The sequence below is a fragment of the Cottoperca gobio genome, unplaced genomic scaffold (assembly GCF_900634415.1).
Source record: "Cottoperca gobio unplaced genomic scaffold, fCotGob3.1 fCotGob3_293arrow_ctg1, whole genome shotgun sequence".
In the NCBI taxonomy this organism is placed as follows: domain Eukaryota; kingdom Metazoa; phylum Chordata; class Actinopteri; order Perciformes; family Bovichtidae; genus Cottoperca; species Cottoperca gobio.
The window spans coordinates 65,001-82,264 of record NW_021166902.1 but is presented as its reverse complement, the minus strand read 5'-3'; the positions used below and the strand labels follow the sequence as shown (position 1 = coordinate 82,264).

The window sequence follows — 17,264 nt, the reverse complement described above, 5'->3', positions numbered from 1 at the left end:
ATTTTACTTTATGTTAATAATTGAGCATTAATCAGATTTTATCATCATTTATTTCTTCCTGCTGATATTTCTACAAAATCAACATAAAGGTTATTTATTTATTTTGCACGAATAAAACCAGAAAACTGCAGCAGTTTCTCTTTGTGAAGTGAAAAATACACAAAGAACTTCTGAATGATTGGAACTAAATAAGATGTTAATAAGAATTATCAAAGTTTAAACCAAATGTTTTTATCAAAACCTCGAACTGTGCAGCCAAACTTTTATATTGTTTGAGTTTATTGAAATAAACTGGAACAATAAAGCGTTTAAATCTATCTTACATTTGTTTTGTTTATTTGCATCTGCATCAACTTTGAATAAGATTTAGAGATTTCTTTTATCTACCAGCCTCATTTAACACATTTTAAAAGGAACTTTATTAATAAACATTCAACAGTTTTCTTCTGTTTTGGACTTTGGAGCAACAAAAACTTGAATTAGTTTTATAAAAATGTAAAGTTTTGTGGGTTTGTCTGCAGAAAAGTTCAGAATGTAAAAGTACTTGTGCAGGTGAACCCCAACCCTAACCCAGGTGAACCCCAACCCTAACCCAGGTGAACCCTAACCCTAACCCAGGTGAACCCCAACCCTATTAAATTAACAGAGATCATGAAGCTTCCCCACTTCATGACTCACATCAACACACGTTTATATTACAAGTGTTTAATATGTACATGAGGCGTTATGTAATGTAGCTGTGGAGAGTTTACATCTACACACACACACACACACACTCTCATGTTCTCGTGTTCCTCTCGTCTGAAGAACACGTTCTGCGTCGTACGGAAGACAAAAAGCCCAAAATAGCATAAAACTCTCGCGTGCATTTCACCAACTTAAACTTGAGTCTCAGACGTACTCGGTTCTGGTCCTGGCGGGGCCGACCCTCGCCCTCCCCAGGGGGACGGGGATAGGCGCGTTGCCGGTGTCCCTTTGCAGACACAAACAGGAAGTGAGCAGCAGCGTCCCCGCCACCAGGTGAAGCACGCCCGCCGTCCAGCCGCAGAACAGAGCGTCCCCGAACTCCCAGCGAGGCACCACCTCCGGCAGCGAGTCGTCGAAGAAGCGCAGCACGGTGAGGTGGGCGATGTACGACACCGGGATGAGCCCCAGGACCCCGGCCACCAGCGCCAGCGCACCCCCTGCCATCTTCAACACCCTCTTGCAGCGGGGCTCCTCGTGGCAGCTGTTCACCGTGTGCACGCCGGGGATGGCGAGCAGCAGCGCGAGCAGGCCGGCGGCCAGCGCGGTGCACATGAGGACGCGGGCGAGCTTGATGTCCGGCGGCAGCCCCAGAAGCCCGTCGTATGGCCGGCACTCCAGCGCCCCCAGCTCCTGCACCACGCAGCTCTGCCACAGCCCCAGCTCGTAGCTCTCGCCGGGCAGCAGCTCGGTGGACAGAGTCAGCCAGGTGGACATCAGGGTGGTGGCCAGCGAGCACAGCCAGGCCCCCCCGCACAGCAGCACCCCCGACAGCTCCACAGTCTGGATGCTCGGCTGCATGACGGCGGCGCTTAGAGTCCGTGGGACCCCGGGTGTCTTTACCTCCCCACCGTTGGGGGGGGGGGGCTCCTCGCCGGCCAGGATGCTTCCAGATATTCTGAGAGCTGCAGCGCCGGCAGAGAGGAGAGATCAACTGTGAGGGGAGAGAAGTACGGAGGCCCGGGAGCGCCAAATGCATGCATCCATATAACATCTGTAGAAATATCTAATATGTGAGGGGGGGGGAATAAATATTTCAATACAGAGAAATGAATAATAAACAAAGAATAATTATAAGCATTTTCATTTATTCCTGTATATATTTATTTATATACTTTTTTTATATATTTATTCTTTGCATATAAATGACTCTATTTTATCTGTGCTGTACTTTTAATGTATTTGTATCCCCCCCCCCAACATATTTCCACATTTTTTAACCTCCTATATATCTTTTGTTTTGTCCCTCCCGTGCCTACGTACAGCCTCCGAGCCGGCGTGTTAACAACAGCATCATTCAGGATGTTATCGACGCACAAATCTCTGCTTCAAGTTAACGGCATCGCTCGTTGTTTTGTGTAAGGACCCCCCCCCCCCCCCGCAGCCACCCCACATAAAATTAAATAAATTAAAAGCAGAGTTTATGCAAGAAATAAATAAATATACATTTTTAAACGTATATAAAGAAATGTATAAAGAAGGAAATGAACAAATACATGTTAAGAAAAATCGTTTTACAAAAAGTCCTCGCTTTTAAAAAGGTTCCTAAACGGAGGTCCTCACAAAGATAGACGTATAAGAGCACGCACACACACACGCTGGAGTCCAAGAAACAATTTTATTATTTCAAAAACAGTCCAGTGAAACGTGCACTTACGAGAACCAGTGAGACTGTAACACACGCACGCACGCACGCACGCACACACACACACTCGCACACACTCGCACGCACACACACACACACACTCGCACACACTCGCACACACACACACACACAGCTCAGAGTGTGAAGTCATGAGGTACGGAGGTCAAACTGTGACACATTCATTCATCAGGAACACACAGTGTCTGTGTTCGTCACACACAATAAATAACGTGTTTTTAACACACAACACACTGATGTGCTAAATTCATTTATAAACATTGATACACGTTTGTATCGTCCATTTTATTCTATTTATGCAGATTCTTGTGTTTGTATTTGTTACTTTTTTATTGTTTCATTATTTTAATGAGGTTTTTTTTCCAAATTATTTTATAAAGAATTCTATTTTTTAAATAATTTAGTATTTTCTAAATGAACCGCATTTCTTTTAATTTTACTAATTATATCGTATTTTCTTTTTGTTTAACAATTATTTCAATTTGTTTGTTATTGGTTTCAATTTGTATTACGTTATTTACTAACAAAACCACATTTTACTAATTATATATATATATATATATGATTTAAATAACTTTAAATTCATCATTTATAATTTCCAAAAAGATGTTCACTCTGAAATTATAAATAAGTCACATCAAAGCTTTATATTTCTGACACAATGCGAAAATATTAAAGCTATAATAACATAATGTTCGTAAACGTTCAGGAGAAACAAAGTAAAGGCTTTAATTTAGTAAACAATTCATTTATTATGTCGTATTTATAGATTGTTTTTAAGGTTTAGATTTTCTATAATAATAACTTTAAATAATAATATAAAAAGGTGAATTTCTAACAATTTGAAGAAAAACATATTTCAGGAAAACAATTTATAATAATAATTATAATAATATATATAATAATTTGTAGTCTAATTATTAAGAACATAAATCACTTAAGGGAACAAGAAATGTAACGCAACAAATTTGAGGGCACAAATAAGAAACAAATGACTAATTTAAGAGATAATGATCAGTTTGATGGCACAAATCACTTCAGACTATTAGTTACTTAAGGGAACAAGTCATTAATAATAATATGACACTTAAGGGAACACATTCGCACTATGAGCATTATAACCAAATTATAAATATAATGAAACAAATGAGGAACAAAATAGCAATTAGGACAAATTAATGATATAAATAAACAACTTGGTTATTTCAGGGAACACATTTGGATTATGAGGGAACAATGTCAAAGGTCACTTTGAGGAAAATTAGGAATTTGAGGGAACTAATGATCAGTTTGATGGCACAAATAATTTAATATTAACTTAAGGGAACAAATGTGTGATCCGAGTGTAAGAATCCGACGGAAACAGAAACACACAGATGTTATGGCACAGATTGGAGGAACAACTTCGTCCTTCAGGGAACACACGTCGCTGAGTATAAAAGATTAAACATGCATTTTGATTACATGCAGACTTTAACTCGTATTGAGATTAAAACACGATTAATATTTAGCTTTCGTGACTAAATGTTGACACGCAAATAAAACGATTAATTTTCACCGCTAAACGCAGACGTTTGACCGCCGCTCTGCTGACGCGTCAACAGGAAGTGAAGAGTGTTGACGTTAAAGTCAAGAGATATCTACTGAAACTAGCATACTAACAGCTAGCATGCTAACAGCTAGCATGCGCTGCGTCCTGTCTGTAATTCCACTTCCTGTAAAAGCGAAACTTTATAGTTTATGTTTCGGACGAATTCCAAAGTGTCAGAAACGAGAAAACTTTCGCTGGAAACATCGCCCCCTTTTGCTTCGCACAGGTACCACACACGCGCACACACACACACACACACACACACACACACACACAAAATAAGTTAAAGGTGGTCACAAAGCGGACGTGACGTTGGCGAACAGCCCTGTGGCGAGAACATGAAACGAAGACCTCAATAAATAAAATGTGCGTCAGTGTTATTTAATGTTCTTCAGCAGCGAGGTGCGAGCGTTCACCACCGCCTTAAAGGCGTCTTCGCTGCCCGGGGCCACACATTTGTCCGGGTGCAGCAGGACCGCCAACTTCCTGTACGCCTTGTTGACTTCCTCCCTAGAAACAAGCGGGCGGGAACCAACATCAGTATGTTGTAGTAGAACAAGAAGTATGATGAGGTAGATATTGTTTTTAGTTTGTAGTTCTATACACACACTCAGTTTGTAGTTCTATACACACACTCAGTTTGTAGTTCTATACACACACTCAGTTTGTAGTTCTATACACACTCAGTTTGTAGTTCTATACACACACTCAGTTTGTAGTTCTATACACACACTCAGTTTGTAGTTCTATACACACACTCAGTTTGTAGTTCTATACACACACTCAGTTTGTAGTTCTAGCCTCTGTGCTGTAAACTCACCTCGTGGCTCCAGGTTTGACCCCCAACATGTCCCAGGAGTCTTTGCTGCTCCGGATGCGTCGGATGGTGTCCGCCTGCTCTTTGGTGAAGCCCACGCTGACCTCTGACACCGGACGCTTCCCGCCGTTCTCACACATGTCGGTGATGGACGAGAAGAACGCCTGCGAGAACAAACAAACAAACGAGATTCTCAAAACTATTTCTTAAAATAAATAACCAGGATTTCAGTTCCATGTACCTGAAACATCTCGTTGATGCCCTCTCCGCTCTGCGCCGACGTCTCGAAGTAATGAAAGCCTCTGGACTCCGCCCACAGACGGCCCTCGCCCTCGTCCACCACCCGCCGCTTCGTCAGGTCAACCTGAAGCCAGGACTCAGTTCAGAAGTCGAGATATAGAAGCAACAGATGCAGACAATGCTTTTACTTTGTCGGTGGGGGGTAGGTGAACAGTTGATGTGTTGGAAGCAGCGTAAGGAAGATTGTGATGGCGAGACGAAGGTCAGAGCATCTCCAGAACTGCAGCTCTTGTGGGGTGTTCCCAGTCTGCAGTGGTCAGTACCACCAAAAGTGGTCCAAGGAAGGAAAACCGGTGAACCGGCGACAGGGTCATGGGGTCAAGGCTCATTGACGCGCGTGGGGAGCGAAGACTGGCCCATGTGGTCCGATCCAATAGAAGAGCTACTGTAGCTGGTTCTGTTAGAACGGTGTCAGAACACACAGTGCATCGCATCGTTTGCTGCGTAGCCGCAGACCGCTCAGGGTGCCCATGCTGCCCATGCTGCCCACCTACAATGGGCACGTGAGCATCAGAACTGGAAGCCTGGTCTGATGAATCACGTTTTCTTCTACATCATGTGGATGGCCCGGTGCGTGTGCGTCGCTTACCTGGGGAAGACATGGCACCAGGATGCACTCTGGGAAGAAGGCAAGCTGGCGGAGGCGGTGTGATGCTTTGGGCATCTGCTGGGAAACCTTGAGTCCTGCCATGTGGATGTTACTTTGACACGTACCACCTACCTAAACATTGTTGCAGACCAAGTACACCCCTTCATGGAAACGGTATTCCCTAATGGCAGTGTGTGTGTGTGTGTGTGTGTGTGTGTGTGTGTGTGCGCGTGTTTGACCTTGTTGGCACACACTACGAACACGATGCTGTCCATGTTGGCCTGAGAGCCCATTTCCTGCTTCATCTCCCCGAGCCAGCTGTCCAGGGCGTCGAAACTCTCCCGCAGGCCGACGTCGTAAACCAGCAGCACGCCCTGACTGTCCTTATAGAACTCGTTACGCACCTGGACACACAAACAACACCTATAACACATGTGGCGCCCCCTGCTGGAAGGCTCCCACATTACAACTTTAGCAAACACAAACAAATCTAACAAATTATTAAATTAAATAAATGTAAATACAGATATGATAAATGAATGTGACAACATATGCACATTATATTATATTATATTTATATAGAAAGTGACTCACTTCATAGAAGAAAGGATGACCGGCCATGTCAAAGATATTCACTTTAATTTCTCTGTCGCGAACCTGCACTCTGACAGCAGAACACACACAGTTGACATGAACACACACCACTCATGACATGAAGTGTCATGAAAACAAATATATATACATACATACATACATACATACATACATACATACATACATACATACATATATATATATATATATGAACTTACTTGGTGACGCCATAGTCGATACCAATAGTGGCCAAATACTTGGGAACAAACCTCTTCTCACAGTAGCGTTTAATAATGCAGCTCTGAAAAGGAAAATACATTTATGAGCTACATCCTCTTTCACGCCAGACTCCATTCAAAAATCCAGCAATTTTAGTGTGGATTTCTAAACGATGACAGCAGGAAAGGTAAAATCTATGAATATTTACATGTAAAATGTATTCCGAATTTTAGTGGAGACTATGCCGATGTTATGGAGTATAGTTCTGAAGCTCAATGAATAATTGCAGATTATTTTAGACATTTTAATTAAATTCGGCCTACGAAAAGATGGAGACAATTTAAAGCTGCATTGCTTTTATACAAAAACACATATTAGTTCAACCCTACTTTATAACTATTTTAGAATCACTGTGTTCTCCTGGCAAATTCGGCATTCATATAATACACCAAGCAGACTTTACTTTATTACAATATCATCATTTCTCTCCGGTTAACTTGGTTCGTTCAGCAAGTGTCGCCTTTGCTGCTGAATGAAGACAGCAGGAGGAATGTTAATAATAAAACAAATTATTAAATATTAATTCGTCTTTTATATGCCGAGTCATAAAGAACATAGTCTTTCGAAACACATCGTTGTTGATGTTGCACTGTGGATGAATTATTAGCAATAAGCAAGGAAGCGTGAAAGTGGTTGATTTTTAAACGGAGTCTGGTGTTGGAATGCACAACATCAAGCATCATTAGAAGATTAGTGAAATAAACGTTTGTCATTAAAGCTAAGGCCAGTTTTAAAACAGTTATGAATAAATATATAGCAAGCTAGCTCCCAAGGTTTGTCGCATCTCAAATCTGCTGAATTCAACATGGAGTTTGGTTTGAGATGAAGAGCTGGTCAGTCACCTTCCCCACCTCCGCGTTCCCGAGGCTGATCACCTTCACGCGCAGAGACTTCTTGTTATCTCGTCGCTTCGGCGCGTTTGTTTCCATTTGTATTTCTTCTAAACGGCCTTGTGTTGCGGTGAAGTGCGGGATCCGCGATGACAGCTGCGGTGTTGTTGTTGTTGTTGTTGTTGTTGGAATGCTAACAGGGCTAACTAGCGTTAGCTAGCCGGCGAGTACTGATCACCGCCCTGAAACTGAATAATTATGGTTTTAATTATTCAGACCGCATTGTTTACTTTAGCATCAGTGCTAATGTTTTGGTTCAGCTGCCATTGTAACATACAGCAGAAACACAGAGACTAGCACCATAGCTTACAATGCTAAAGTTAGCCGTTTGAAAGCTGAAACAGGACTTCCGCTCTTTCTTTTCAAAATAAAACCAGTAGATTCCAAAAATACCAAATATATTCAAATCCCCTTAAACATATCATAACATCTTTATCAATGGTCTTCTGGTCATGTGTGTTTATTGTGCAGTATTCCTACAACACACACACACACACACACTTTCTTTATCATCTTTATGAAGCATTTTAATATCAGAAATAAACTCAGAGAAGCTTTTACAGAGAAAACATGAACAATAACTTCAAAGCTAAATATCCACATTCAAAACACATTCTCAGGAAAATATCAGGAAAAACAAATCACTAATTATTTAAATGTTTATGCTTTCACAATAACTACGTGGTTAAAATATTGCAGTATAAAAGCGTCAAAACCACGTCGACAGCAAAATAAAACAGTAAAATTACTTTTGAAGGCAAAACACTTAAAGCTACACTGAATATTTCTTAAATTTTACAATAAAATCTTAAAACTGCGATATGTCTTTTTTTATTGTCTAAAGTATGGAGGCCCAAAGAGTCCAATATTCAATAAATAAAGCACATAAAATGTATTATTTAATCGTTAAATTGGGAAATAATCCAACACGTTTTATTTATTATTCAAAATATCTTATTTTATTTAATTCAGAGCCAGTGATGTGATTGGCTGTCCATGACAAGAAAGAGCCAATCACATCACTGGCCCCGCCCTTTTGTTTTGATTGACAGATCAAATATAAATGTATAATATATATTGAGGAATAAAAGGGACATTTTATTATTTTAAAAAAACGTATTAAATGAAAATAATTTTATATTTGTATTTATTCGTATGATTATTTATCTAATGATGTCTTATTTATTATTTTAATATCAAACTCTTTGGAGCTCCATGCAAATCCAGACTTTACAAAAACTAAATGACACATTAAAAAAAGTAAAAGATAATTAGATAAAACATCTTTATAAATATAAAACAGCGGAAAGTTTCTCTTTCTCTCGACTCAACTTCAGAGTTTTTAAACATTTTTAAAGTTGATAATAATTCATAAAAGTATTTTAAATCTCCGCTAGTTTCAGAAGTAAATATTTTAACACTGTATTTGTTATTTTACATAAAAAGCTTTCAACATGTAGGAGACGGATAATGTAAGAAACTAACTGCTGTTAAAATTCATATTCTGTAAAATAGAAAAGTTATTTTATAAAACGTGAAAACTTTGGAAAGATTTATAATCGTATAAAAAATTTCTCGTTCTTTTACTTTGAAAGTTAACGGTTTTCTGCAGACGTTTTAAAAGAGATTAATTTTACAGATTAACATTCAATTTCGTTAAAAAGGACAATTAAGGAAAGCATTTTGGATTAACTAATAGATAAAAGTCAAACCCCTTAATATTTATTTATCATTATAAATGCTGAGGTCCATCGACTACATTTTTAAAAATTATCCTAAAACTATTAAAAATACAGATTTTAGTTTGAAATCTGTAAATTAAAGATGGACACTCTGATCGTCGTCGTGAAACTACAATCATTTTTATATTTTAGCGTGAAGGCAGCGCCTGCATCTGAAGGGAGTCATACGTGTCTCTGGAGGCCGAACTCAGACCCTGAACACAGCAAACAACACAGCAGTCAATTATATATACACAGTATTGTTGTATTATTATTATTATAATGATAATAATAATAATTATTATTATTATTATTATACAACAATCAATTATATATACAAATATTATTATTATTATTATTATAATACAACAATTTACTATATATACAAATATTATTATTATTATTATTATTATTATATTATAATAATACAACAATACATTATAGATACACATTATTACTATAATAATAATATATTATAACATAATAATATAATAATATAACAACAATATATATATATATATATATATATATATATATCATAATTATTATATAAATAATAATAACAATATACAGCAAATACAACAGGGAATATACCAAATAATAATACATATAATAAGTAATAATATCAGAGTTTCCTCTCACCTGGTAAACCTGATCATTCTTTCTCTGACGCTGCGACACAAATAGCAATCATTTTAATATTAAATACATAATTCAAGTTAAGTTAAGTTAAGTTAAGGAAAACGCAAAATCTTCACTTTGCCGTTTTTAATCTCATTAATAAATAATACATCGTCGTATAAACTTCTGTTTACTTAAATAAATGAAGTTTAGACTTTAATAATACAAATGAAATAAGATTTACATAAAACACACTGACCTCTCTCTTCACAGGAAGCTCTTTATATTCTCCTTCTGGACGTCTGTTCAGGTCCTGAACATTTAAATTGCGTTTATATTATTTACATTAATATAGTATTGTGTTTTATTAATAAACCTATGATTACAAATATTTATCAACAACTAATATTATTATATTAGTTACCGTGTACGTGTCGTCTGCTCCATGGTTCTACAACACAGAGCAGATACAAAATACATTTGAAAAATAAACACATTTAATTAATGAATACATTTAATTAATTAATATATTTATTAAATAAATGATTTAATAAATTCATTAATTCATTAAATAAATGTAATAAATCAATCATTACATTTAATAAAGACATTAAGTTAATAAAATAATAAAAATTATGAAAGTGTGTGTGAGTAACTCACTCTTCCTCTCTCGGGGTCTCCTCTCCGCAGGGGGGCGTAACCTCCAGAGTCCTGACCCTTCAGGTCCTGAACGCAGCACAAACTTGTATTTATTTATTTATTATTTATTTATGATCTCTTTCGGTTCCAGTGAACCAACACAAACAAACGTTATAAATAAAGTTGAAAACTCACGCTGTAGAGATTTTGATCCTCCGATGCTTTCACTTTGCTTTTGAAGAACTAAAAGTATTTAAAATAAAATACATGATGTTACATGATGACGGATGTTACATGATGATGGATGTTACATGATGATGGATGTTACATGATGATGGATGTTACATGATGACGGATGTTACATGATGATGGATGTTACATGATGATGGATGTTACATGATGACGGATGTTACATGATGACGGATGTTACATGATGACGGATGTTACATGATGACGGATGTTACATGATGACGGATGTTACATGATGACGGATGTTACATGATGATGGATGTTACATGATGACGGATGTTACATGATGACGGATGTTACATGATGACGGATGTTAGATGATGACGGATGTTACATGATGACGGATGTTACATGATGACGGATGTTACATGATGACGGATGTTAGATGATGACGGATGTTACATGATGACGGATGTTACATGATGATGGATGTTACATGATGACGGCTGTTACATGATGACGGATGTTACATGATGGATGTTACATGATGGATGTTACATGATGGATGTTACATGATGACGGATGTTACATGATGACGGATGTTACATGATGACGGATGTTACATGATGACGGCTGTTACATGATGACGGCTGTTACATGATGACGGATGTTACATGATGACGGATGTTACATGATGACGGATGTTACATGATGATGGATGTTACATGATGATGGATGTTACATGATGACGGCTGTTACATGATGATGGATGTTACATGATGACGGCTGTTACATGATGACGGATGTTACATGATGACGGATGTTACATGATGACGGATGTTACATGATGATGGATGTTACATGATGACGGCTGTTACATGATGACGGATGTTACATGATGGATGTTACATGATGGATGTTACATGATGACGGATGTTACATGATGACGGATGTTACATGATGACGGATGTTACATGATGACGGATGTTACATGATGGATGTTACATGATGGATGTTACATGATGACGGATGTTACATGATGACGGATGTTACATGATGACGGATGTTACATGATGATGGATGTTACATGATGACGGCTGTTACATGATGATGGATGTTACATGATGATGGATGTTACATGATGATGGATGTTACATGATGATGGATGTTACATGAAAACGGCTGTTACATGATGATGGATGTGACATAATGACGGCTGTTACATGATGATGGATGTTACATGATGATGGATGTTACATGATGACGGCTGTTACATGATGACGGATGTTACATGATGACGGATGTTACATGATGATGGATGTTACATGATGACGGATGTTACATGATGACGGATGTTACATGATGACGGATGTTACATGATGATGGATGTTACATGATGACGGCTGTTACATGATGATGGATGTTACATAATGACGGCTGTTACATGATGATGGATGTTACATGATGATGGATGTTACATGATGACGGCTGTTACATGATGACGGATGTTACATGATGACGGATGTTACATGATGACGGATGTTACATGATGATGGATGTTACATGATGATGGATGTTACATGATGACGGCTGTTACATGATGATGGATGTTACATGATGACGGCTGTTACATGATGACGGATGTTACATGATGACGGATGTTACATGATGACGGATGTTACATGATGACGGATGTTACATGATGACGGATGTTACATGATGACGGATGTTACATGATGGATGTTACATGATGGATGTTACATGATGACGGATGTTACATGATGACGGATGTTACATGATGACGGATGTTACATGATGACGGATGTTACATGATGACGGATGTTACATGATGACGGATGTTACATGATGATGGATGTTACATGATGATGGATGTTACATGATGACGGCTGTTACATGATGATGGATGTTACATGATGACGGCTGTTACATGATGACGGATGTTACATGATGACGGATGTTACATGATGACGGATGTTACATGATGACGGATGTTACATGATGACGGATGTTACATGATGGATGTTACATGATGGATGTTACATGATGACGGATGTTACATGATGACGGATGTTACATGATGACGGATGTTACATGATGACGGATGTTACATGATGACGGATGTTACATGATGACGGCTGTTACATGATGACGGATGTTACATGATGATGGATGTTACATGATGATGGATGTTACATGATGACGGCTGTTACATGATGATGGATGTTACATGATGATGGATGTTACATGATGATGGATGTTACATGATGATGGATGTTACATGAAAACGGCTGTTACATGATGATGGATGTTACATAATGATGGCTGTTACATGATGATGGATGTTACATGATGATGGATGTTACATGATGACGGCTGTATGTTACATGATGACGGATGTTACATGATGACGGATGTTACATGATGACGGATGTTACATGATGACGGATGTTACATGATGACGGATGTTACATGATGACGGATGTTACATGATGACGGATGTTACATGATGACGGATGTTACGATGATGACGGATGTTACATGATGACGGATGTTACATGATGATGGATGTTACATGATGACGGCTGTTACATGATGACGGATGTTACATGATGGATGTTACATGATGGATGTTACATGATGACGGATGTTACATGATGACGGATGTTACATGATGACGGATGTTACATGATGACGGATGTTACATGATGACGGATGTTACATGATGACGGATGTTACATGATGACGGATGTTACATGATGATGGATGTACATGATGGATGTTACATGATGACGGATTGTTACATGATGACGGATGTTACATGATGACGGATGTTACATGATGACGGATGTTACATGATGACGGATGTTACATGATGACGGCTGTTACATGATGACGGATGTTACATGATGACGGATGTTACATGATGATGGATGTTACATGATGACGGCTGTTACATGATGATGGATGTTACATGATGATGGATGTTACATGATGACGGCTGTTACATGATGACGGATGTTACATGATGACGGATTGTTACATGATGATGGATGTTACATGATGATGGATGTTACATGATGACGGATGTTACATGATGACGGATGTTACATGATGATGGATGTTACATGATGACGGATGTTACATGATGACGGATGTTACATGATGATGGATGATGGATGTTACATGATGATGGATGTTACATGATGATGGATGATGGATGTTACATGATGATGGATGTTACATGATGACGGATGTTACATGATGATGGATGTTACATGATGATGGATGTTACATGATGACGGCTGTTACATGATGATGGATGTTACATGATGATGGATGTTACATGATGATGGATGTTACATGATGACGGATGTTACATGATGATGGATGATGGATGTTACATGATGATGGATGTTACATGATGACGGATGTTACATGATGATGGATGTTACATGATGACGGATGTTACATGATGATGGATGTTACATGATGATGGATGTTACATGATGACGGCTGTTACATGATGATGGATGTTACATGATGATGGATGTTACATGATGATGGATGATGGATGTTACATGATGATGGATGTTACATGATGATGGATGATGGATGTTACATGATGACGGATGTTACATGATGATGGATGTTACATGATGATGGATGTTACATGATGACGGCTGTTACATGATGACGGATGTTACATGATGACGGATGTTACATGATGACGGATGTTTACATGATGACGGATGTTACATGATGACGGATGTTACATGATGATGGATGTTACATGATGATGGATGTTACATGATGACGGCTGTTACATGATGATGGATGTTACATGATGATGGATGTTACATGATGATGGATGTTACATGATGACGGCTGTTACATGATGATGGATGTTACATGATGATGGATGTTACATGATGATGGATGTTACATGATGACGGCTGTTACATGATGATGGATGTTACATGATGACGGCTGTTACATGATGACGGATGTTACATGATGACGGATGTTACATGATGACGGATGTTACATGATGACGGATGTTACATGATGACGGATGTTACATGATGACGGATGTTACATGATGACGGATGTTACATGATGATGGATGATGGATGTTACATGATGATGGATGTTACATGATGATGGATGATGGATGTTACATGATGATGGATGTTACATGATGATGGATGTTACATGATGACGGCTGTTACATGATGATGGATGTTACATGATGATGGATGTTACATGATGATGGATGATGGATGTTACATGATGATGGATGTTACATGATGATGGATGATGGATGTTACATGATGACGGATGTTACATGATGATGGATGTTACATGATGACGGCTGTTACATGATGACGGATGTTACATGATGACGGATGTTACATGATGACGGATGTTACATGATGACGGATGTTACATGATGACGGATGTTACATGATGACAGTTGTTACATGATGACGGATGTTACATGATGACGGATGTTACATGATGACGGATGTTACATGATGACGGCTGTTACATGATGACGGATGTTACATGATGATGGATGTTACATGATGACGGCTGTTACATGATGATGGATGTTACATGATGATGGATGTTACATGATGATGGATGTTACATGATGACGGCTGTTACATGATGATGGATGTTACATGATGATGGATGTTACATGATGATGGATGTTACATGATGACGGCTGTTACATGATGATGGATGTTACATGATGACGGCTGTTACATGATGACGGCTGTTACATGATGACGGATGTTACATGATGATGGATGTTACATGATGACGGCTGTTACATGATGACGGATGTTACATGATGACGGATGTTACATGATGACGGATGTTACATGATGACGGATGTTACATGATGACGGATGTTACATGATGATGGATGATGGATGTTACATGATGATGGATGTTACATGATGATGGATGATGGATGTTACATGATGATGGATGTTACATGATGACGGATGTTACATGATGACGGATGTACATGATGATGAATGTTACATGATGACGGATGTTACATGATGACGGATGTTACATGATGATGGATGTTACATGATGACGGCTGTTACATGATGATGGATGTTACATGATGATGGATGTTACATGATGATGGATGTTACATGATGATGGATGTTACATGATGACGGCTGTTACATGATGATGGATGTTACATGATGACGGCTGTTACATGATGACGGATGTTACATGATGACGGATGTTACATGATGACGGATGTTACATGATGACGGATGTTACATGATGACGGATGTTACATGATGACGGATGTTACATGATGACGGATGTTACATGATGATGGATGTTACATGATGACGGATGTTACATGATGACGGATGTTACATGATGACGGATGTTACATGATGATGGATGTTACATGATGATGGCTGTTACATGATGATGGATGTTACATGATGACGGCTGTTACATGATGATGGATGTTACATGATGACGGCTGTTACATGATGATGGATGTTACATGATGACGGATGTTACATGATGACGGATGTTACATGATGACGGATGTTACATGATGATGGATGTTACATGATGACGGCTGTTACATGATGATGGATGTTACATGATGATGGATGTTACATGATGATGGATGTTACATGATGATGGATGTTACATGATGACGGCTGTTACATGATGATGGATGTTACATGATGACGGCTGTTACATGATGATGGATGTTACATGATGACGGATGTTACATGATGATGGATGTTACATGATGACGGATGTTACATGATGACGGATGTTACATGATGACGGATGTTACATGATGACGGATGTTACATGATGACGGATGTTACATGATGACGGATGTTACATGATGATGGATGTTACATGATGACGGATGTTACATGATGACGGATGTTACATGATGATGGATGTTACATGATGATGGATGTTACATGATGATGGATGTTACATGATGATGGATGTTACATGATGACGGATGTTACATGATGATGGATGATGGATGTTACATGATGATGGATGTTACATGATGACGGATGTTACATGATGATGGATGTTACATGATGACGGATGTTACATGATGATGGATGTTACATGATGATGGATGTTACATGATGACGGCTGTTACATGATGATGGATGTTACATGATGATGGATGTTACATGATGATGGATGTTACATGATGACGGATGTTACATGATGATGGATGTTACATGATGATGGATGTTACATGATGACGGCTGTTACATGATGATGGATGTTACATGATGATGGATGTTACATGATGATGGATGATGGATGTTACATGATGATGGATGTTACATGATGATGGATGATGGATGTTACATGATGACGGATGTTACATGATGACGGATGTTACATGATGATGGATGTTACATGATGATGGATGTTACATGATGATGGATGTTACATGATGACGGATGTTACATGATGATGGATGATGGATGTTACATGATGATGGATGTTACATGATGACGGATGTTACATGATGATGGATGTTACATGATGACGGATGTTACATGATGATGG

The 17,264-nt window shown here is 38.4% G+C and overlaps 3 protein-coding genes across 4 annotated transcripts in view; all 3 read right to left on the bottom strand.

Annotated features, from left to right (window-relative positions):
* Window positions 1-597: 597 nt before the first annotated feature.
* LOC115005347 (putative claudin-24) lies at window positions 598-1,870 on the bottom strand. Its single transcript, XM_029427122.1, has one exon. It carries the CDS (start codon window positions 1,543-1,545, stop codon window positions 892-894), a length of 654 nt encoding a protein of 217 aa, XP_029282982.1. The 5' UTR covers window positions 1,546-1,870; the 3' UTR covers window positions 598-891.
* Window positions 1,871-3,692: 1,822 nt separating this feature from the next.
* On the bottom strand, window positions 3,693-7,828 carry dnajc27 (DnaJ (Hsp40) homolog, subfamily C, member 27). 2 transcript variants are annotated; one of them, XM_029427139.1, is made up of 7 exons: window positions 7,429-7,828; window positions 6,517-6,599; window positions 6,299-6,368; window positions 5,944-6,108; window positions 5,057-5,179; window positions 4,819-4,979; window positions 3,693-4,508 (listed from the first exon to the last, which is right to left on the bottom strand). In XM_029427139.1, the coding sequence occupies exons 1-7, from the start codon at window positions 7,504-7,506 to the stop codon at window positions 4,376-4,378; spliced, it is 813 nt and encodes a 270-aa protein (XP_029282999.1). In that variant the 5' UTR covers window positions 7,507-7,828; the 3' UTR covers window positions 3,693-4,375. The 2 variants fall into 2 exon arrangements, with proteins under 2 accessions (XP_029282999.1, XP_029282998.1); XM_029427138.1 differs by having other exon boundaries at window positions 7,420-7,827.
* Window positions 7,829-7,968: 140 nt separating this feature from the next.
* cd247 (CD247 molecule) overlaps window positions 7,969-17,264 on the bottom strand; it is a 14,490-nt gene continuing 5,194 nt past the window's right edge. The window contains exons 3-8 of the mRNA XM_029427134.1: window positions 10,644-10,691; window positions 10,470-10,535; window positions 10,234-10,260; window positions 10,069-10,122; window positions 9,831-9,860; window positions 7,969-9,403 (exon numbers count right to left, since the gene is read on the bottom strand). Coding sequence (XP_029282994.1) covers window positions 9,338-9,403; window positions 9,831-9,860; window positions 10,069-10,122; window positions 10,234-10,260; window positions 10,470-10,535; window positions 10,644-10,691 — 291 coding nt within the window. The 3' untranslated portion in view covers window positions 7,969-9,337. The remainder of the gene's footprint in view (window positions 9,404-9,830; window positions 9,861-10,068; window positions 10,123-10,233; window positions 10,261-10,469; window positions 10,536-10,643; window positions 10,692-17,264) is intronic.

What these genes read in the sequence shown, in the direction of transcription:
- dnajc27 (XM_029427138.1), bottom strand. Translation starts at nt 7,506, where the DNA reads ATGGAAACAAACGCGCCGAAGCGACGAGATAACAAGAAGTCTCTGCGC. An exon ending in TCGTAGTGTGTGCCAACAAG is followed by an intron (nt 5,180 to 5,943) that starts GTCAAACACGCG and finishes TCCTGGCTTCAG; the next exon opens with GTTGACCTGACGAAGCGGCG. An exon ending in GCATCAACGAGATGTTTCAG is followed by an intron (nt 4,980 to 5,056) that starts GTACATGGAACT and finishes TTGTTCTCGCAG; the next exon opens with GCGTTCTTCTCGTCCATCAC.
- LOC115005347 (XM_029427122.1), bottom strand. Translation starts at nt 1,545, where the DNA reads ATGCAGCCGAGCATCCAGACTGTGGAGCTGTCGGGGGTGCTGCTGTGC.